This window comes from Muntiacus reevesi, chromosome 2, assembly GCF_963930625.1.
Source record: "Muntiacus reevesi chromosome 2, mMunRee1.1, whole genome shotgun sequence".
NCBI lineage: Eukaryota > Metazoa > Chordata > Mammalia > Artiodactyla > Cervidae > Muntiacus > Muntiacus reevesi.
Window position 1 is genome coordinate 212,556,867 of NC_089250.1, and position 22,045 is coordinate 212,578,911.

General features: G+C 57.7%; 1 protein-coding gene across 2 annotated transcripts in view; it reads left to right on the forward strand.

Moving 5' to 3' along the window:
• DTX2 (deltex E3 ubiquitin ligase 2) overlaps window positions 1-22,045 on the forward strand; it is a 33,752-nt gene that overhangs the window by 9,432 nt on the left and 2,275 nt on the right. The window contains exons 2-8 of one of the 2 annotated variants that reach the window (XM_065924863.1): window positions 2,340-2,694; window positions 5,326-5,962; window positions 11,880-11,980; window positions 16,451-16,591; window positions 19,162-19,235; window positions 20,439-20,597; window positions 21,291-21,452. In XM_065924863.1, the coding sequence (XP_065780935.1) occupies window positions 2,427-2,694; window positions 5,326-5,962; window positions 11,880-11,980; window positions 16,451-16,591; window positions 19,162-19,235; window positions 20,439-20,597; window positions 21,291-21,452 (1,542 nt within the window). In that variant the 5' untranslated portion in view covers window positions 2,340-2,426. The remainder of the gene's footprint in view (window positions 1-2,339; window positions 2,695-5,325; window positions 5,963-11,879; window positions 11,981-16,450; window positions 16,592-19,161; window positions 19,236-20,438; window positions 20,598-21,290; window positions 21,453-22,045) is intronic. The other variant, XM_065924864.1, reaches the window with a different exon arrangement.

Below are 22,045 nucleotides of genomic sequence, written 5' to 3' on the forward strand. Positions count from 1 at the left end.
CACCTGGGGATGTGTGGGCATGCTGGAGCATACCACGTGTGCTGGTAACTGGGAGGCTCCCCCCTCCGGCTGAGAGATGAGTGATGCCTGTCAGGAGGTGCCGGGGGAAAGTCTGGGCTCAGGAGTAATTGGCCCCGAAACCAGTCCTGTGATTTGTACCTGGATGTCGTTCCAGGGACCTCTAATTGCAGGCGCTGAGCTAATAAACCCTCCAGCATCTCAGGGGCATCCCGGGCCTGGTTCTCCAGGGTGGGAGGCGTGCTTTTGTTGAAGTGGTTACAGCTCACGGGCGGGCCTGGCTCCCCCGGGTGTGCTCAGTGTTATCTCGGGCCTGACTCACCACCTGTGCTCTCAGGTAGCTCGGAGCCGCGCTGGGCCGCCGCTCCTCCCCCAGACTCGGGGGGGGGGGGGGGGGAGGCCGGGGTGGGATGGAGGGGGCAGGGAAAGGGAGGGAGGCCCAGGTCTGCTGATGGCTGCTGCATGCCTGACGCGCACCTGTCCGTCTGAGTCCCCGAGGAGAGCACTGAGAGTCGAGGGTGATGTGGCCGTGTCCAAGTGAAGTCGGGCTGGGAGCGCCTGGCCACCTTCATCAGAAGACAGAGCAAGTGGAGCGCGGTGTGGACGCCAGAGCCCACGCCCCTTCCTTTTCACGTGCTGCTCCAGGTCTGTCTTCCTTGTGGGGCAGACGGTCTCAGCCTTCTTACGGAAACCCTGCTGGAGTGCAGTCTCAGGGACAGCAGCGAAAGCCCAGGGCACCGGCCTCATTAGTGGCCATGTTAGCAAGTCACTGAAACTTCCGGGGCCTCAGTTTCCTCATCTGCAAAGTGGGAACAAAATTCGATGCCTGTGCTTAAGGGGGTTGTGTGGGAACTGGAGCAGGTGCCATGACTGGGACCCTCTTGGCACCAGGGCCCTCCATGGACATCACAGCTCAGGGTGCTCACGGCTTGAGACGCAGGCTTCTCTTCTCTCCCCCTCTTGCTCCCTTCTCTCCCCCCTAAGCGGGGCCTGGAAGTGGAGCTCGAAGCAGAGCCCAGACCGAGCCTTCCCTGCTAAGAGAAAGCGAGTTAGCTAGGATTGACCTGGGTTTGTGCTCGTGCTGTCACTCAGCAGTGTGTGTGTGGCCTTCTGTAATGCCTTGACTTCTTGGAGCTTTGGTTTCCTGTCCATAGGGGAGAAATACCGCCTGGACAGTCTGTTCCACCTAACTGAGACGAGTCCCTCTGGTGTTTGTCACTGAACATTGGCCCGGTTCCCCTCGCATCCCTGGAGCTGGTGCTCTGGGCACTGTGTCCACAGTCCCCTTCTCTCCTTCACACACTTGCAGGCGCTGGAATCGTCATCTGCTCCTGAATTCAGCCATGCTCAGAGCTAATCCCTGTCTAACTCATGCTGCATGACATGGTCTGTGCTGAGGCTGGTGATGCGGCTGTAGACAAGGCCGACTTGCGGGGTGTCTGCCATCTGAGGGGGACAGAAAGAGAGTGATCGCCATCACCCCTGTATATGTTCCATGGTGCTGGGGAGGAGAAGTTCATGTGACGTGGCCTGGGAACACCCTGAATGATGCAACTAGGCAGGGGTGACTGGGAGAGGAAGGTCTTGGGAGATGGGTATAAAGTCTCTGGAACTGGCCACTGGTCAGCGAGACCCAGGCCCTGGGAGTGGGGCTCAGAGAGGCCAGAGAGAGAGGACCTCAGCGTCCAGGGGATTTGAATGTCCGTCTCAGGCTCCATGCTCCGTGGTTAATGGTGCGGGAGGCCAAGGTGGCCTGGAGGCCTGGGTGGGGCTAGGAGCCACCCCAGCTTTGAGTCCCTGCCCTGCCATTGACCCCCGGGCTGCCCTTGAGCCCCAGGTCCTTTCTGAGACTCAGTTTTGTTTTGTTTTTTTCCAATCTGTAACACCACAGGTATTATTTTGTGTCTTACAAACCTACTTTGGAAACTGTGGCATCCTCACAGAGGTATAAAGGGTCCTCATGGCCCCAGTCCATGAAGGATTTGAGGTGACTCATGAAAATACGCTATAAAAAGATACACTTAGTAGCTGGGCCAGAGGGAAAGTGTTGGTAAAAGGACAGAAGCAGGGCTGATGGTTAGCACCCAGAATTCAGTCACTGTGTCTTCCTGGGCATTTGTAGAGGTAAGAGCGCTGCTTGATTGACGCTGGATTCTTGCTGGCTGCCTGAGCAAGGAGACAGGATGAGGTATTTGGTTCACGAAGCTTTTAAGGTGTTAGGGGAAAGTGACTGGAAAAGCATGATCTTTTTCGCTGCACCCAGACCGACTCCAGCAGTGCCACCGTGTGTGTGGGTGACCCCTTGTCTGTCTTGTTTGCAGGTCTCCTGGCAGCACTGGGCAATGAACCCGAGACTCCAGCCCAGCGTGGTCTGAAGCCATTGGAGACGACAGGGCATCCTGGGGAAGATGGCCATGGCGCCGAGCCCTTCCCTGGCTCAGGTGTACGCCAGCCCGGTGGCAGTGGCCGTGTGGGAGTGGCAGGACGGGCTGGGCACCTGGCACCCCTACAGCGCCGCCGTCTGCAGCTACATCGAGCAGCAGTTTGTGCAGCAGAAGGGCCAGCGCTTCGGGCTGGGGAGCCTGGCCCACAGCATCCCGTTAGGCCAAGCCGACCCCTCGCTGGCTCCTTACATCATCGACCTCCCCAGCTGGACGCAGTTCCGCCAGGACACTGGTAAGACCCTTCCTGCCTCTAGCGTGTGTCTAGGTGCCTCCTTTGGGCTGGGCGTTGTGCTCTGTGTTCGGGTTACAGAGTTGACTCTCGGGGTCATCCTGCCTCTGAAACACACAGGGTCAGGAGGCAGACGCTAAGGGATAGGTACCACACAGTGTGTGAGGGACCACTTTGTGGTACAGGGTGCCTTGAAACACAGTGCGGAGGCCGTCCCAGCCCCTTCCCCTTGTCTCCCAAAGCAGAACTGCCTGCTTCCACCTGTAGAGATTCGAGGGTCTCGCGAGCAGCAGGCAAGCAGGCCAGCCAGCATGGGGGTGGCATGCCGTGCTAGTGAAGAAGGCCTGGTGGTGAGTTCTGACTCCTGAAGGACAGTTGTGGCACCCGGGCCGGTTACTTCACTCTCTTGTGCACTCAGGTTTCTTTTGTATGTGCATATCAATAGTGTGGGCTTCCCCAGTGGCTCAGTGGTAAGGAATCCATCTGCAGTGCAGGAGACCTGGGTGTGATCCCTGGGTCGGGAAGATCCGCGGGAGGAGGGCATGGCAACCGACTCCAGTGTCCTTGTGTGGAGAGTTTTATAAACAGAGGAGCCTGGTGGGCTACAGTCCATGGGGTCGCCAAGAGTTGGACACGGCTGAGTGACTGAGCAGCAGCAGCCTTGACCAGTGTTACCGAGAATGGGGCCACCACCTTCTTCCCAGAGCTGTGCCCTGTCCCTTCAGATCAGTGGTTCTCAGCCGAGGGTGACTGTCTCCTGGTACATTGGGCAACATGTGGGGACATTTTTTTTTTTTTTTTTTCTTTTTTTTTTTCAGGGGGAAGGAAAAGAGTGCAAGGGCTCCCGCGAGCACCCACGTGCCCTCATCTTCCCTCTCCCTGCCGCCAGGGCCAGAGGGAAGGGACGCGTGCGCGCGCGGAGGTGACAAATGTGGGGACATTTTTGACTGTCAGGACTGTGGGGTGGGTGCTACCGGCATCTAGTGGATAGAGGCCTGGGATGCTACAAAGTAAACATCCTACAGTGTACAGGATCGGCCCCACAACGAGGAACTGTCGGCCCCAAATGCACTGGTGCCCAGCCTGAAGAATCCAGCTCTGATCCCATAGCAGCCTCCTCGGGGGTGTGAGGACTCAGGCTTCCAGGCAGCAGGTGCAGATAAAAGTCCCGGCCCTCATGATACTTGCAGTCACCGAGAAAGGCAGCGAGCAAGATAAATAACTCATGACCCATGTATGGCTGGGTCAGTGAGTGTTTATGAGGGTGTGTAAAGTGTAGGGAGAGGTTATTCTGAAGTTTGAGCTCGCGTGGCCTGGTCACCAGGAAGGACCAGGCACAGACCAGGGGAGGGGCAGCTGGTGCAGGGCTTTTCTGTCCCTTGAAGGGACTTCAGTTTTTCTTCTGAAAGGAGGAGGCCCTGGAGGGCTTGGGCAGAAGAGTGACATCATCTGATTTGGGGGTTAAGTGTATTGCTCTGGCTGCTGAGGTCAAGAGACCAGATAGAGGGTAATCGCAGTGATCATCTTTTGGCCAGTGCTGTTAGAAGCATGGCCCAAATTGATTTTTTCCTTTCTCCTTTTCTTAATCATGCGATTTGGTTTATTCATATAAACTAACCACAGATGTTTCCTAATAGTTGCTACCTGAGAAGTCCAAGGGAATCCAGGTACATCCATGTAAGAGAAGTCTGTAAAAGTTAATCAGTTTCTGGGACTTCTCTGGCCGTACAGTGGTTAAGACTCTGCGCTTCTACTTTGCCAGGGGTCACAGGTTTCATCCCTGGTTGGGGAACTAAGATCCCACATGCCATGGGGCCAAAAAAAAAAAAGTATATATATATGTATTACAAAAAAGTTAACGAGTTTCACAGAGTCTTAGACACCTAAGAACTACTTACGGCATCAGTTCAGTTCAGTTCAGTCACTCAGTCATGTCCGACTCTTTGCGACCCCATGAATCGCAGCACGCCAGGCCTCCCTGTCCATCACCAACTCCCGGAGTTTACTCAAACTTATGTGCATCGAGAAGTGATGCCATCCAACCACCTCATCCTCTGTCGTCCCCTTCTCCTCCTGCCCCCAATCCCTCTTAGTGCGTAGTATATGGAAACAGGAAAGGTTTTCATTATGATTGTCAGCTGCAGCTAAACATATGTGCTTAAACGACTGGATGGGTCGGAATATATTGCAGTATACGAAGTGTGCTTTCCGCTCAGTGATTGGATTGTGGGTGATTTCATCTCCTTCAGGCGTTTTTGTTTTGGTTCCTTCGGTCAGCCCACACAGGTTTCATCATTAGGAATATTTTGAGAAGCCTCATTAAGTCTGAGCCACAGCTGGTCTTTGACCCAGTCCCCTAGTCCAGCTGAGAAAAGCCAGTTCCCCTCTGCCACTTCGTCCCTTGGGTCCACAGTTTCTCTGCACAGAGTGCACTCTACCTTTCATCCCAAATTTGGAGAGAGTCATTAGTGTCAGCCTTTAGGTCAAATAGCAGGATGACCCATGTGTATATACCGTGACCACATTATCTTATGTTGGTTGTAAGGGAAAAAAAGAATTTTAAACTCCCTTGGTTTGAGGGTGGTGAGGGGCCGGCAGATGAGCTGTTTACGTGCATCCTTCTGTTTAACACAGGCACCATGCGGGCCGTGCGGAGACACCTGTTCCCACAGCACTCGGCCCCCGGCCGGGGCGTCGTCTGGGAGTGGCTGGGTGATGACAACTCCTGGACGGCCTACGAGGCCAGCGTCTGTGACTACCTGGAGCAGCAGGTGGCCCGGGGCAACCAGCTTGTGGACTTGGCGCCCTTGGGGTACAACTACACCATCAACTACGCCACCCACACGCAGACCAACAAGACTTCCAACTTCTGCCGGAGCGTGCGGCGCCAGGCGGGGCCCCCGTACCCGGTGACCACCGTCATCGCTCCACCGGGCCACATGGGGGTGGCCTGCTCTTGCCATCAGTGCCTCAGCGGTGGTACCACCGGCCCCGTGTCAGGCCGCTACCGCCACTCCATGACCAACCTCCCTGCCTACCCCGTCCCCCAGCCCCCCCACAGGACCGCCATTGTTTGGGGGACCCACCAGGCCTTTGCTCCATACAACAAGCCCTCCCTCTCTGGGGCCAGGTCGGCGCCCAGGCTGAACACCACCAACCCCTGGGCTGGGGCGCCGTCTTCCCTGGGGAACCCGCCCCTCTACCGCTCCAGCCTCTCCCACCTGGCATCGCAGCACCAGTCCTCAGGACTGTCCGCCACCAGCGCAGCCAGGTAGCTTGTGTTTCCAACGGCTATTGTGTCCAGCCACGTGCCTTATCAGGGCCTTGGGTTTCCGCCTTTGTTTAGCTGGGAAGGCTCCCCCAGTGCCTTGCAGACCCAGCACCTGCCTCCTTGGCGGTCCCCGCTACTTAGTCATCTTTGCATGCGTCACATGGTGCCAAGGGACCACGGCCATCCACAGCCTTGTGTCCCAGCTAGCCTCCGTGACCTCTGACACGCGAGTGCTGGTAGTTGCCACGTGGGTTAAAAACCAGTGATCCATTCATTTCCTCAGGAGAATCGGGCTCTCTGAGCAGTTAAAGGTTCTTTGGCTGTGCGTGTGTGTCCATAGCTGGGTACGTGAGGACATTTCACTGACTCCCGCTATGTGCCCGGCCCTGAAATCACAGACATGGAAGGTTCAGTCCTCTCCCTAAGCCCATGGCCTCGTCCAGGGGAAGGCTGGAGCCCAGTTTTGGTGTTTAACAGTTGGTTGAGGAAAGAGCAAAATGCTGAGCACGTGAGGGTGGCAGCAGGTGGTGTGGGCTGACCGGCAGCTGTGCCGGTCCCTCGGGCACCCTGAGAAAGTGATAAGATAGGCCCCATCTAAGTTAGGTGACACTTTAAAGTGGGAAAACCCTGAAGTGGCCAGTGGTGGATGCTTCCGGGGTGCTGACACCTGTTCCTGACCAGGGGTCTCGGCCTTGATCGTTATTGAGAGTCGGGCCTGCAGAACATTTTGAGAATTCGCAGTGATGGCCGGGATGGGGGCAGATTTCTGAGAGAGGGTGACCTGGGCGGGTGGTGACTGGGCGTGGGAACCTGTGGCTGCCCTGTTTCCCGGAAAGTCGGCATCTTGGTTCCACCTTGCTCACCCAGCCCATCCCAGCCCTCCTGACCACGAGGAGGGCCGAAGCTTTCTAATGTGGCTGAGACCTCCTTGGCAGCTTCTGGGGCCTCTAGTGTTCTCCGGAGGACCTGTCCTGCTTCAATAAGACAATGACGGCTTCACTCACCGAGCACCCATTACAGCCAGGCTTGGTTTTCCCGTATCCTCCCAGTGACCTGTAGTGGGTGGTGTCCCCAGATTCCAGGGGAGCATGTTGAGGCTGGCGGGATTAGCAGCACAGCCAGGACGTGGCAGAGCTGGGCTCAAACCCAGGCCCTTGCGGGCTGCGTGGGGCACGTGGAGCTCTGGAAGCCATCTGAAAGATGGAGTGGGAGGAAGACAGGGTGTCCTGGCGGGTGTGTGCAGAGGCCGCCAGTGCAGAGGAGAGGCTGGGCCCACTGGGTCCTGGCGTCTTCCTGCATGTCTTTTCCTTTCTGAAGCTGGGGCTCGTGGATCTGAGATCTTTCTGGGAATTGGAAGCACGGGTAAGACTTGGGCCTTCCCCAGAGACATGAGCATGCTGGGCTCTGTGCCAACCCAGTCCCTCCCAGTGCCCTGCGAGGCCCCTTCCAGTATGTGGGTTAGTCTATTTTAGGGAAAAACACGTCACATCTGCCAGCCCAGAAGGGTTATCAGTAAGGGTGAAGCCGCTTTTACGACTCACTCAGCTTTGCCCAGCCTCCTGGGGCTTGTGTTCTGACGCATTAACTGAGGCAGGTTTCTCGAAGGTTCTCAAGCTGGGATTCTGGGAGGAGCCAGGTGACCACTTGGGCCTTGTTGCTTTCTTCTGGCACGGGGCTCCCATTGGTCTCCCCTGAGATTTCTCCGGAGTTTCCCCTCCCCAGCCTGAGCGCCCCGTCCAGGCAGGTTGCAGAAGGGGAGGCGGTGGGGCTGGATAGCCTCACATCTGCTGCTTGGTCGTGCGTGTTGCTGCTTGCCTTGCCTCCCTGCCTTGTAAACCAGGTGGGAACTGGGCCAGTCCAGTCGGCTCTGGTAGGTGAAACAGGGTCAGAGGGGCCTGCCTCCTGACGGGGGGTTCACCTGGACCTCCTGGCCCATCTGTTTAGGAGCGGGGAGGGGCGTCTTGCACTGGCAGGGGTCGGTCTTCCCATGTCTGACTTAGCGTGTGGCCCTCTGCAGTCAGCTGTCTCTGATGGCTGTTGTAGAGCCAGAGGGGGTCTAGTTAATCCCTAACCTCTTCACCCAGCCGGGCTGGGAGGATTTGAAAACACTTGGCACCTCACTTCTCTCGCGGCCATGGTGTAGTTTCTCCAGGCCAGGTGAACATCGGCAGCGTCAGGTGAAGTCACCAGGTGTGAGGAGGAGAAGGCGATGGGGTGGGCAGCGCCACGGACTGGGGAAACCTGGGAACCAGCAGCGTTTACTGGTAGCCCCTGGGAAGGACCTGTGAGTGAGCGAAATGAAAGTTTGTGGAGCCCCTGTGGGTTCTTTTTTTGGAACCCATATAGTTTCAAATCCCTTCTTGCTCAATCCGGGTAAAACCTCAGCTGACGGATTCGCCTTGTGCCCCAGGAGCCTTTCTCTGAGTAAGTAATCCATCGGGACGATACGTGATTTGTCACTGAGCCGCTGGGTTTAAGTAAATTTCCTGGTAGCTGAAGTTTATCCCTTTAAGCACCAAAACTTGTGTTTTAATGATGTTGGATGGAAGACTTTCCAAAACGTGTCACGCACACGTTGTTTAATAGCGGGTATGCCAGCCAGTTTACTTCTCTGCTGACTCAGGGCAGTGATTACGAGCAGCCTTCTGTTGCAGCTTCGATGTGGCGAGGCCTCAGGGGTCTTTGCCCTGCACTTACCCAGCCTAGGAAAACGGCTCTCATTTCTTCCATCTACTCTGTTCTGGTCGCTACTGTTCTCCCAGCCTCTGAAAGTTGCATGCTGCTCCCTCCTGCTGTCAGTCAGGCTCTTTAAACTTGTGGGATTGGGGTCCTGGACTCCAGTGGGACCTGACTCCTGACTTACTCACTGTGAGCCCTCAGCTCAGCTCTGTTCTCTCTCTCCGTCTCTCTTTTCCCCTTGTAAGATTACTGGGTTGGCCGGGGCAGTTGCAGAAGTTTCCCTTTGCTCTGATAGGGCTGTGGTGGTCAGGATTTGGTGAGGGCCACGCAGCTCTCCAGAACCGCCTCGCTCCACTGGGACCTGGGACACAGCGGGCGTTTGGATGGCACTGTGCACTGATCCTGGCAGCCACCCTGGGGGCCTTGGGGGATGATCCTCATCTTACAGAGAGAGAAAGTAAAGTTCGGAAACTGGACTTGACGTGCCCCACAGTGGGCACTGGCAGTGGGGTCCCCAGGCTCTGAATGCGTCTTAAGCCCCTTGTACTGCGCATGCTCAGAGGGTCCCCCGTGAAGAGCTGGAGGGAGGCTTTGCATGCCTTGCTCTCCTGCCTCCTAGTTCTGCCCCTTGTTCAGGACTGTACAATCCTGTCCAAGTAGAAGATGAGAAGTCTCTGTCTTGTGTTCTCAGCTCCACTTGGAAGCTCCTGGAGATGGTTTCTCAGTTGGGAAAGGCAGGGACGGCCTAGTAGGTAGACCCAGGAACCCAGCAGGCAGGCAGGAGGCTGATAGGAAGGAATTCTCAGAAGGGCACTTCATGGGTAAATGGTGCCCAGAGCAGGGAACATTCTGCCAGTCTGAGATCTTAATGGACAGTGCAGGGGGATATATGACCTCTGAGGCTCTGTCTGCCCCTCAAAGTTCCCGTCGTGGGAACCACTGGATCCTTTCTCTGTCCCTTCTGATCACAGCAGAGAAATGTGCGGGGGAGGAGCTGGGGAAAGTTGCAGGGGAAGTGACACCATGAGACCCCTAGGCAGATGGAACTCTCATGGTTCCTGGTCCCAGTTCCCAGGTGAGTGCCTGTTAGAAGCCTTACTGCCTGTCTGCTTTCTGCTCTCGTTCCTGTGGTAGAACCTGAGCCTCGGCCTTCTCTGTCAGATACGGGCCTCTCACCAGCAAGGGAAGACCCCGCTGCCCAGCCCACTGGGTCGCCCCGTGGAGCAGCAGAGCCAGACTTTGGCTTTCCTGCTTCCTGGCTCATTGCTCCCTGTTGAGTTGGCTTAGGAGATGAAGGACACCTCCAGGGACTGCATCTTCTCCAAGTCCTTCACTTCTAGAACCTGAGAATTGAAGAAACAGACTCAGGAAGGGGGTGGGGTGTGGCTTCACATTAAACAACTTAGTGGGGCCAAAGCCTTAGCCCGGATGACTGTATGCCCGCCCTTCCCCCACTGCCTTAGCAAAGCACCCAGGCCCAGTCCCATTGTCCTCTTGGGGCTGACGGTAGACATGGGAGGCAGGAAGCGTAACAGTCCAGAAGTGAAAACCAGTACCAGTCAGTATGAGATTTTCTGACGTGGACCAGAACCAGCCAGCTCCCTGTTGCGTCCACTGACGGCATCTGTGACACGAGGCTGGCGGTAGGCAGGGGCCTGGAAGAGCTCCCAGAAGCATTTGCCACCACTGGGTGGCTGCTGGGCTGCCGGCCCTTGCGAGGGTAGCACAGCAGGCTGGAGGCGTCCATCGTTTCCTGAGCACCTTCCCGGCTCCTGGCTGCAGGCTGAGCCCAGTGAACCCAGGCCCTGTCCTTGGGGAGCTCCAGTTAGGGACTGCGGACCCTTACTATTGTATCATCTTGAACATGAGCAGGGCTGGAGGGACACAGTCACTGGGACGGGGAGGGAGTAGCAGGCATCTTGGGCCATCTGCGTCAGCCGTCTCCAGTATGGGGCTCCCCACAGGCAATACTGGCATGGATTTATTACCATTTAAAAATATAATGGCTTCCTTGGTAGTCTAGTGGCTAGACCCTGCGCCCCCAGTGCAAGGGTCCTGGGTTCAATCCCTGGCCAGGGAACTAGATCCCACATGCTGCAGCTAAGACCTAGTACAGCCAAATCAATCAACAAATATTTTAAAAATGAAAAAATAAAAATATAATCACACACACACATATATATAATGACTTAAAACCAAGTGAAAGAGTTGGAATTAGTCACTGTGGGAAGCAAGACCATTTAAAAATTTTTTCCCTTTATTTTAAACTAATTTTGGATTTATAGGAAAGTTAAAAAGATAGTGGAGTTTCCATATCTCTCTTACTTGACTTCTCATGTTAACATCTTTCATGATAACTGTAGTGCAGTTGCCAGAACCAGCAGAGACTCACCGTTGGTGTGGGACTATTAGCTAAAGACTTTTCTGATTTTCATCAGTTTTTTCCTGTGTTGTTCTCTTCCTGATCCATGAACCCACTCTGCATCCAGTTGTCCTTCCTCCTCTCCTCCTCCTCTGGATAAAACTGCTCCTCAGTCTTTCTTCATCTTCCATAACCTTGACGCTTTGGAAGAGTTACTTTTGTCAAATGGCCTTAATTTGGTTTCATCAAATGTTTTCTCATGATTGGACTGAGGTTATGCTGTTTTGGCAGAAACCACAAAAAGGATGTTAATTTCCTTCTCAGAACATTCTTTCTTGGAGTTCCTGATGATGTTTGGCCCATTACTGGTGATATTGGTCTTGACCACTAGGAGTGGTTTCTGTTGGACTTCCACTCTGTGGGTACCACAGAGACCTCATTTCGGTGAAGCAGTTGAGCTCATAGTTGTTTCAGGATTTGTCTTCAGAGTCTCAGGATTGTCCAGGAGAGCGTTTTTTGACAGCCAGTGCTTCGTTCTCCACACCTTGTAAACAGATGAGTCTCGTCCCCACCGTGTTCTTCCCTGCCCACTGTCCCTCCCCTCCCAGTGCCCCGCTTGGAGTCTGACTTTTGTTGCTTGATTTTCACGGAGGAACTGCTTTCGAGAGTCGTGACCATCAGACCTCTTTGCTTGTCCTTCAACATATTCTTCATCAGGATCTTTCCTCTTGAAAAACCAGAAGCCCTCCGCGCACAGAGGCCGCCGCTGGGAAGTGAAACCGCAAAGGGGCCTCGACAGCACCAGTGTCTTCCTCACTGGCTGTTTCTGCCAAGTCAGCTCCTCACATTAAGCTCTGTCCCCTTCTTCTCCCCAAGTGCCTCCCTGCCCAGCGGTTCGGCGAGCAGCCCCCGGAGCGTCCCCGCCACGGTGCCCGTGCAGATGCCGAAGCCCAGCCGGGTCCAGCAAGCCCTCGCAGGTAGGCAGGAAGTCCCCGGTCCAGACATGTCCGCCGGGGGTGGGGAATGCGTGGGGCAGGGGGAGGAGATTGTGGGGAGGGGGTCTTCTGACCCTCTGTGTTCTTGTGGAAACCCACAGGGGCTCCTTGGGGGGCAGCGCCTCTTTTCAGTGATGGTGACCCCCCCAGCCCCGTGAGTGAACCTGGGTGCCCCCTCATTTGTCTCAGTGCTGGGGGGATCATACCTGATGATGGTGGATGCCCGGTGCAGACATTCTCCATCTTTTACCTTTTCACATCACCTTGAATCATGGTTCAGGAGTCACTTTTCTGTCCCAACATGCTTTAGGCATTTCCCTGCAGGGGCCCTTTGGGGAGCTCCTCCAACTTTTTTGGCTGGAGTTCACGTTTTGAGCAAGTGGCTTTTGTGTCTCACTAGGTCGTTTGTTAACCCTGCCCCTTTGAACTGTGTTCAGAATTCCTTCTGTGGGTGTTGGGAAGCCACTGAGAGTTGTTTTTTTAACTTAGGGGGAATGTAAACCATGGCATGAAGGTACACCGAGGCGTCTGGTGAACCGCCATCATTTAGAGGCGGAGGCAGGGGAGGGAGCTAGCCAGTCCTTGTGCTGGGTCAGTCACTGTGATAGCACAGGGCGTGTTGGAGGGGCCCAGGCTGGAGGCAGAGAGGCCCTGTGGACCCAGGCTTCGTGCCCCAGGCTGGCTGACCACTGACTAGGGCTGTGGCAGTGGGTGGAGGTACAGGCTTCTGATTCAGCGATTGGACTGGTTGTGAGACGGAAGGAATAGAATGGGGCCTGGTGTGCGCTGCCGACAGAGAAGTCCTCATGATTAAGGAGGAAGGACTTGGGGCTTACGTGGCGACTCATTTCATCCCAGTAGCAGCTCTGTGGGGAAGGAATTTTGTCCCATTTTACATCTGAGGAAACTGATGCGCTGAGAATTCCAGAAACCTCCCAAGGCCAGGTAGCCAGTCCTGGACAGAGCTGGGATTCAGCCCCAGGCGTTCTTGGCCTCGGAATCTGGGCTCTTCGCTATGACACTGTCCTGCTCCGAGTCTGGTGGGTCCATGGCTGTGGCCAGTGGAGCTGTCCTGGAGGCAGGGGAGTTTGGGTGGGGGGTGTGTGCCTGCCCAGGAGTGTGTGAGGTTACAGAGAGGTGGACCACCAGGAAGAAGGAACACTTGAAGGACATGGAAGGACCAGTCAGAGATGTAGTGGAGACAAGAGAGTGGGGCCAGGAAAGACCCAGGGCATGCCGCAGGCACTCTGGAACACACTCATCTGCTCAGCCATCAGCCCTCTGCTGGGGCAGAGAGGATAGTGAGCAAAGATGTAACTAGATAGTTCCTGCCCAGTTTGGGTCTTCCCGTGGCATCACATAGCCCAGGTAATTCAGATTGTGTGTGTGTGTGTGCGCGCGCGCGTGTGCGTGTACATGTACTGCTGGAGAGAGATTGCGGGAGCAAGCCCAGCCTGCAGGTTCCTGGCTCCGTTCAGCTCTGCGGTCTCTGGGCCTCACACCAGCGTGGTCACCTCTGCCCGCAATTCGGCAGCGGTCTGGGCGCTGAGGAGCTCTCGAGGCTGGGACCCTCTCCTGACCTGTTCTCTGTGTCCCTTGCCACCTTTGCTCTCAGAGCGATCCTGGAGGTGTTTTAACCTCCCATTTACTTGTCAGGGAGACAGACTCTGAAGCTCAGGAATTGGGTCCTGGCAAGGAAAGAGTAGACAAGTCGGTGGCCAAACACTGCCTCCCCTGAACGCAGGGCTGTAGCTCATCCCTGTTGCTGGGGCTGCTGTGTGGGGTGCCGGGGAACCAGGGACACCGGGCCCACCCCCAGGAAGCAGGATCTGGAGAGAGGTCTCAGCTGGACAGTGGTTGTGGATTTGGTTGAGGATCTGGGAGCACGCCTGCCGCACTGAGGTGAGCACCTGGACACAGGGGTTCTCAGGTAGGCTCTCGGCCACGGCCATGCCGTGGAAGGGCTGCGTGCGCCCCTGCGCTGGAGGAGGGGCCGCCTCCCCCTCCACCAGGAGCCTTGGGTGATGGCTTCACTGCCTACAGCCTGGCCAGGGCCCCTCCTTCACAGGCATGGGGAAGAGTGGGCCCCCCAGGCCGGGCCAGGGTCCTACCCAACAAGGGAGGAGGAGTGTCTGCATTTTACACTGCCAGGACCTGCCAGGGCCGATCAGCCCTGGGGGAGTGGTATTGGTGTCAAAGCCAGGTTAGTAAGGCCAGGGCAGGAGGAGGGTAGGCTGGCACCTGAGCCCACTAGACTAAAGGCCAGCTCTGGACATCAGAAAGGGGGTGTTCACATGTCTGACCAGGTTTGGGACCTGCTGGGGGCTCTGGCAGACCAAGATGAGAGCAGGAAAAGCCATGCTTGTCCGCACTGTTAAGAGTTGTTTGGGGATGTTAGGAGTTTGGGGGGGCGGTGCGTCCCTGAGCGCTTGATCTTGGAGAAGTTGTGATGGCCCCTCGTGTCCTTCCCCCCATCCTCTCCACTGGATGCCGCTTTTGTGAAGTGTTGGCTGCGGGATGACCCTCACACTTTCTCACAAGAAGGCAGACCGGAAGAGCCAGGGGCTGCTTCCCTGCAGGTGTGTAAATTGAGACTCACTGTCTGTGGCTGGAGTGAGGAGGAGTGGGTCCTTTGCTGGGAACAGCAGCAGCGCTGGGCATGCCGCCCTCTCGCAGGGCTGCTGGCGTTGCCTCCGGGATGTCTGTCCCCCCCGCAGGCGGAGACTAGGTCCCCCATGACAGGCCCTGCCCCGTGTGCCCCGTCACGTCTGGCGGTGAGCACGGAGCCGAGCGAAGGCGATGAGCTGGTGGGGAACGCGGCCGTTTTAGATGGGCGGTCAGGGAGGGGCTGCCGGTCAGGGAGGGCAGACGTGAGGAGGGGTCTGGTTGATGGACAGGGTCCAGTGGCTTCTGGGGGAATAAGTCACGGTCAGCACACACAACTCCTGGGTTCCCGGCAGGAATTGTTCTCTTTGCATCTATCTGCACCCTGTGCCTGCTTGTCATCCAGTCCACCCAATGTTTAGTTCCCGAGGGAGCCCACGTTTGAGCCCAGGAGCAACCTTGGGAAGCTGTGGCGTTGCATTACCTGCTGCACGAGGCCCAGTGTCCAGCCTCGGTCTTCTGATGGGCACTTGGCGTCTCCTGTGGAGCCGCCACCATAGCGCACCCAGCACTGCCCAGGCCGCTGGCCTCTGCTGCTGTCCTGCGCTAGGCGCGGGTGCTCTGCTGAGAACCTCTGTTCTCTGGCGGAGGAGGCAGTGGGGCCTGATGGAGCCCAGGGCCGGCTCTCCCCTGGATGCTCTGGATCGCCTCTGGAGTGGGCAGCAGATCCGCCTGGCCTGTCCACAGTGCCCAGACCCCAGGCCAGATTCTGAGCAGCTGTTAGCTCCCTAAGGGAGGTGCCGGAGGGGAAGCCCAGAGCACCTCTCAGGGGAGGAGGTGCTTCAGGGATGGGAAAGGGTGGGTGGAGGCTATTGTGGACCACAGGGTAGCTGAGAGCATGGCAGGAACGGTGCCTCCAGCAGGAGGCCATGCTCAGTTCCAGGTCCTCAGGGAGCACGGGTCAGGGTCAGCTAGGGCGCGGGTGGAGCCCCAGGCTGAGGAGTGGGGCGTCCGCCCTGCAGGCATCGGGGAAGGAGTGACAAGATTGGACAGTCCATTCGGGGTGGCTGCCTGCTGCCCCTCCTCCCACTGTGGGCTACCCCTGTGCTCCCACCACGGCCAGAGGAGCTGTCTGAGCCTCTGCCGAGGGGACCGGAGAAGGAAGCCACGGCCTGGGGTCTTAGCTGCTCCTGAGGAGCGGTCCCGGGGGCCGTGGGGACACCTTGGTGAGGTGGCAGACCCTGGGGCAGGATTCCTGCCTTTTCCCCCAGTGACGGCTCTGAAGGCACCTAGACAGGCCAGGTGGTGCATGGAGAACAGGCAGCACCCCATGGGGGGCCGGGCGACTGGGGGCCGCGGGGGCCTGGCTGAGGGGGCACAGAGCCGTGCGCTCCGGACCGTCCGCGTTTCCATGGCTTGGCTGCGCCCTGCTGTGTTGCCCTCTGCTCTCCTTCCTCGCGCTGTCATGGAGAGGTGGCCCCCCGCCCCGAACCGCTCTGGACATGTCTTGGGGTGGCATTCTGCCCTCTGCCCTCCTGAAGCCACGGCCTCCCCCCTGCATGCTCCGGGCACAGGCTGGTGGGGTGCTTGTTCAGATTCTCTTGCAACTTGGGGCTGGGGCTCCCACGAGCCGGCATTTCACTGGTTGCCGAGCTCCGCCCTGCTGGTCTGGGTGGGCCCTGGCAGCCTTGCGCAGCTGGATCCCCCGGGGAGATGGGCGAGTCCTGACGGCTGTCGGCTGTCTACAGCGCCACCTGGGCACAGCAGGGGTTCGTGGCGGTCACGAGCCGGACGGCTCCTTCTAACGTTTCTCCCCTCTCTGCATGTCTGATCTCGCACCCCGTGTAGGCATGACGAGTATTCTGATGTCAGCCATTGGACTCCCTGTGTGTCTTAGCCGCGCACCCCAGCCCGCCAGCCCTCCCGCCTCCTGTCTGGCCTCTAAAAGTCACAGCTCAGTTAAGAGATTGAGGAAAATGTCCATGAAAGGTAGTTCCTGCTCACAAATACTCTCTGGCCTCTGCTCAGCCTCCTCCGAGTCTCGCTGCCTCTGACTCTCCTGCACTGGCCGCTCTCCTCTGACCACCTCGGCCCTTCGCCCTCCCCTCGCCTGCAGGGGTGGTGATGGGCTCAGTGGCCCGCCCCGCCCTCGGCAAGCAGGCCTGGCCCCCTGGGAATCCACTCCCCTCTGAGACCCAGAGTTCAGTGCTGTCTTCTCAGTGCAGTGGAAGTGTGAGGGGCCTGTGCTTGAAAACTCAGTGACTCTGTAAACACAGATTCAAGGCAAGACATGGCTCAGGAGTGGGGGACAACTCTGTCCCTTCCACTGGGGCCACCGTGTGTCTTAGGAAGGGCCAGCTCACATGGGGCTGCTTCAGAGGGGTCCCCAACGACCATGCCATTCCCGTCACATGGCTAGGGGAGAAGAGGTTTCAGAACTGTTAGAAGGTGCTGTGTGAGTCTAAAGAAAATTTGAGAGGAGGAGCTGCTCTACGTCTGTCATTTCTAAAACTGTGGATCTGCTGCCATCACTGGGCCAGAGAAGTGACTGCTTTGAGGACCTTCAGGATGGCGTGAGCAGGGCTTTGGCCCTGCCAGTTCGGGGTTTGCAGTGCTCGCTCACCAGCTTTGTGATCTCATGCCAGCTTCCCCATTCATGAGCAGAGGGCCTCCTAGCCGGCAGACCGGTTGTGGGAGGAATAGGAAGTAAACACAGGGGCAGTGCCTGGCACATGGTGACGGTTGCCCTGATCGAGTTCACTGCCTGTCCAACCATCGGGGGAGGAGGGAGGCCAGGGAAGGGCGACCTTAAGTGCTCAGCTCCCATCACCACCCCAGGCTTGCTCCCTCTTACTCTGCCTCAGGGCTGGATCTGTGGGCAGTGCCGCTTCCTGAGACACTCGGGGTTTGCTCTGAAAACACACAGCGTTCAGCAGACCGTCTGGCCTTCCTGGGCTCAGATGTCCTTTCGTGGGGTAGGCGGTCACCTGGCTGGCCCTCTTTTGAGAAAAGTGGATCATGGAGAGTTACCATCAGTTTTGAAAGGCTACCTGGATGCGGGAGGCGGGAGAGGAAGGGGTGATGAGACAGGCTTTACCGGAGGAGTTCTGAGGTTCAGCTGGAGACTGGCCTGTCACCAAAGTGGCCTTCTAGACCAGTCTTTTCTAGAAGGTCTCTCCCCTCAGAATAGAGTCCCAGGTACTAGGCTGGCCACCCGGTGCTGGTGGGGATCGTGCTTTGGTCTGGCTTTCTCTCCAATGACCAGAGTCAGGGTTCTCAAGGTCTGTGTCTGGGGGTGTGTGTGCATGTGGATGGGAGTGCCTGTACATGTGTGGTTGGGGGTGCATGGTCTCCCTTGGCTTCTAGCTGCCTTTCAGGTCATAGCAGCTAATGCCTTTCCAGTGCTCACCCCTTGGGTTGGTGTCAGGTCCACTTTTTAGATGAGTGACCTGAGACTCAGAGGTGACCTGATTCTGTCCCAGCCCAAGAGCCAGACTCCATCCTGACTTCACCCAGCCCCGACCCCTGTGCTCCCTCCACCCTGTCACTGGGCCATCTCTGGTCTAGAGGGGACTCCCGCTGTTGAGGCCTTAGACTTCTAAGTTTCTGCAGCCACATGCTGATGGCTGGGAGCTTGGGCTTATGCCAGAGCCCCTCTGGTCTCAGGCTGGGACCAGGAGCTCCCCTGGACTTGAGACAGGCAGGCCTCCTGGCGTCGCGCTCCCAAACTGGGCTGGTCTCCCGATCCCTCCCTCTCCTCCTGCTTTGCCACCACTCTGACTCTGCTGATTGACTCTCTAGCTGCAGGGGGGAGGGGGAGGGGGTGCTTGTCCTTGGGGTGGGGCCTGTTCGGTGCAGGGCCTCCCCCTCCCAGCTTCATGTCCAGGCACACACCTCCCAGGGGTGGGAGGTTTTGAGAGGAGGAGGCGGGGGGATAGAGCTGTGGGCAGCTGAGAAATCGAGGAGGCGGGTCACAGACACCCCGGAGTCCAGGGACAAGCCCAAGAACACCGTGGTTGGCCGGGGCTGTGTGGCCGTTCTCTGCGGTCAGTGTGCACACAGCTGTCCCCACAGGGTAGGCATGCACCATGCACGTGACTCAGAACACTTACTTCTCTTACCCAGACTTTCTTCTGAGAATAACGAAAGTTGAGCAAAATAACCTGGCCAGAACACACTCCAGAGCATTTGTTTAGAAGCTACTCTTTGACCCTCCTGCACGTCCTCTGAAGCCTGGGTCTGGGTTCCTGAGTGAAGGTGCGCGGGGCTGCGGCTGAGGCCCTGCCTGTGGCTCCTGAAGGCCGTGGCCAGCTGCTGTCTCTGCTTCTCTTCCTCCAGGGCTCCCGGGGCTGCCCACCCCCCCGCCTGCCCCGCCCCCGGTGGAGCTCTGGACTGTTCTGCGCCTGGCCTGTTCTCTCCTCTCCTGCACACTAACCTTCCCATCTGAGCCATCCTAACCTCCCTCCCGGCAGCTTGGACTGCTCCCTGTCCTCCTCTCTCATCCCAGTGTCTCCGGTTCGTTCTCCTCAGGACACCATTTATGTTCTTCTCTCTCCTAGGAGGGTCCCCAAAGCCAGAGCCAGAGCAGGTGATCAGAAACTACACTGAAGAGCTGAAGACAGCCCCAGAGGAGGTGTGTGTCACGGGGCCCGTGCTGCTTTTGCTTTTGTTTGGTAATGGGGTGGCTCAGACGAGGCCTCCAGCCTGTCCTCTGCCAGAAGGTGCCTCATCCATAGACCAGTCTTGCCCCCATGGCTGTGGGGAGGGCCAGCCGGGGTTCCTCCTTTTAACTCCATCGCGGCTTCATCTGACGTGGCTCTGCTGAGTCTCATTTCGGGGCTGTGATGCCACTGTTCTCCAGTTTGAATGAAGAGCCCTGGAGAGTCCTGAGGGGTGGGTTCAGAGCTGGGGACTCTCTGGCCACCTTCTGCAGGTCGAGAACACAGGAAGCATCTGGTTGGTAAAGGTTTGGACAGAGGCTTGCAAGTCCTTCGCACCTTGGGCCTCCCCTTCAGCCCGCCCCCTTCACAGGAGTCTGTCTGTCTGTCCGTCTCTCTGCCCTCGTGCTCGCCTGACAGAGCTGGGCTGTTTGGCCCCCGGCTGCCTCCCCGCCAGCTGCTGGTCACACAGCCAGCATGTGGCTGTGATGGCTTAGTACCCGCTGCTCTTACCACCTGCCTGTTGCCATGTTGCCGTGCTTATGGAAGCAAAGAGGTGGCCCCAGCCTTTTCTTGAACCAGGGAGGGCTTCCTGGAGTGGAGGCATCTTTTACTGGGCAGAAGGCCCACAGGAGTCTAAGCAGGAGGAACACTTCTGCTTACCCTGATGTGTAAGACAAAGCCCTAACCCCCGATGATGGCCTTCAGGGACTCCCAGGACCTGGTCTCCTCCCCTTCAGTCTCCTGCCCTCAGGTCACCCCTGTCCTGCAGGTGCACCGCCCCCCAGCAGAAGCGCTGGCTCCTGCTTCAGAAGGTTCTCTTCTCTCTCCTGCCTGCCTGTTGCCGTGCATGTGCTTCTGACAGGTTCCCTTTCCCCTGGAAGGCCCAGCGCCGCGGGCCCCTCACGTTCTTTTCTCTCTGCCGGGCTCTTCTGCCGCCCTCTCGGCCCGGGCTCCATGCATCACAGCAGCTCCCAGACTTGGTGCCGCCTGCCATCCCCTCCTCTGAGGGTGCAGACACCAGTGACCCCTCGGTGCTCCCAGCCTCCAGCACGGAGAGCTGTGGGGCTGACTTAAGTTGGGGTCCGGCATTTCCGCAGACGACGGCCGGTCCTCAGGACTCTCCCCTGTGGCGCAGGGGCCGTGGGTGAGCCTCCCCGTGTGGGATCTCCCTCCAGGACTGCATCATCTGTATGGAGAAGCTGTCCGTGGTGTCTGGGTACAGCGATGTGACTGACAGCAAGACCATCGGGCCCATGGCCGTGGGCCGCTTGGCCAAGTGCAGCCACACCTTCCACCTGCTCTGCCTGCTGGCCATGTACTGCAATGGGAACAAGGTACCCATGGCCCCCGGGCCGGTGGGGGCGTCGGGGTCACCTGCCGGCAGCCCATCCCAGTTGTGCTGCACCTGAGCAGGTGACTGGGGCTGTCCTGTAAGGGGCCCGGGGCCTGCTCAGAAACCACCTGGAGATGTCCACAGTCCTGGCCCTGCCGCGGGAGGGGGCTGGGGGTGGCAGGTGACGCTGGCTGCCCTGCCTTTGGTGTAATTTAGCCAGAGTGGACAGAGGTCGGGGAGCAGAGAGAGCCAAGGCCAGTGGGGGGCCTTCGTGCCTAGGCTGTCTTCTCTGTGCCGTGTCCCTCAGCCACACATACTGGCCAGGGCGCCAGCGTCAGCAGTCCCTCCATCACAGGATTTTCTCTTCCATTTTAAACATGACTCAGCTGTGTAGACTTTGGTTCATAAACCTAATTTTTCTACCTGATGCCAATCTCTTGGTACTTTGTCCCTTTAATGAAAATTGCTTAATGAGTTTCTGGGGTAAAACTTATCTTTCCAAGGAAGTTACCAAAATTGAGTTTCTTTGCAAGGAGTCTGCCTGGGAGCTTGGCGACATGCCCGGGACCCACTGGTGACCAGGGAACCAAACCCGTGTCCCTCAGGTCTCTCTCCCAGCTAGTCAGCGGGCTGGCTGGCCTGGGTGCTGGCCTGGAGCCACTGGCTCAGCCCACGACCTTCTGCCCTATCCTAGGATGGAAGCCTGCAGTGTCCCTCCTGCAAAACGATCTACGGGGAGAAGACGGGAACCCAGCCCCGGGGCAAGATGGAGGTGTTCACGTTTCAGATGTCCCTCCCCGGCCACGAGGACTGCGGGACGATCCTCATAGTCTACAACATTCCCCACGGCATTCAGGTGAGGGGCACGGCACAAGAGGAGCCTTCTCGGATCTTTCTGGAATCGGCCTCTGAGGCTCTTCCTGTCCCACTCTGTCCTCCGGGGTCACTGAAGGTGCCCAGCTGCCCAGTCAGGCTCCCAGCAAACAGGAGGCACTCATACTGGGGGCTCCAGTCAGCCCTTGGAGCTGTGGAAGCAAAGAGATGGCCCCTGCCTTTTCTTGAACCAGGGAGGGCTTCCTGGAGGTGGAGGCATCTTAGCTGGACTTTTACTAGGTAGAAGGCTCACAGGAGTATAAGCAGGAGGAACAGGCACTTCTGTTGGGCTAGCTGGCTGGCTGGGGAGCCCACAAGCAGGAACCCTCCCGAGGGGCAGAGCGCAGGGCAGAGAGGTGCCTGCAGTGAGGCTTGACCACTCTTGAGGGACCGGCTCAGTGGGCTGATCCAGACCTGTGTGGGGTGTGTAGGAGTAGGAGCCTCAGCTGCAGGTCCCAGTGGAGACCCAGACGAGAGTCAGGGCTCCTTAGGTTTCTGCCTTGGACTGGGGGATCTCAGCGTGCCCCCAGAGCCTCGCTGGCTTGGGAAGATACAGGGTGACGGAGACCAGGAGGA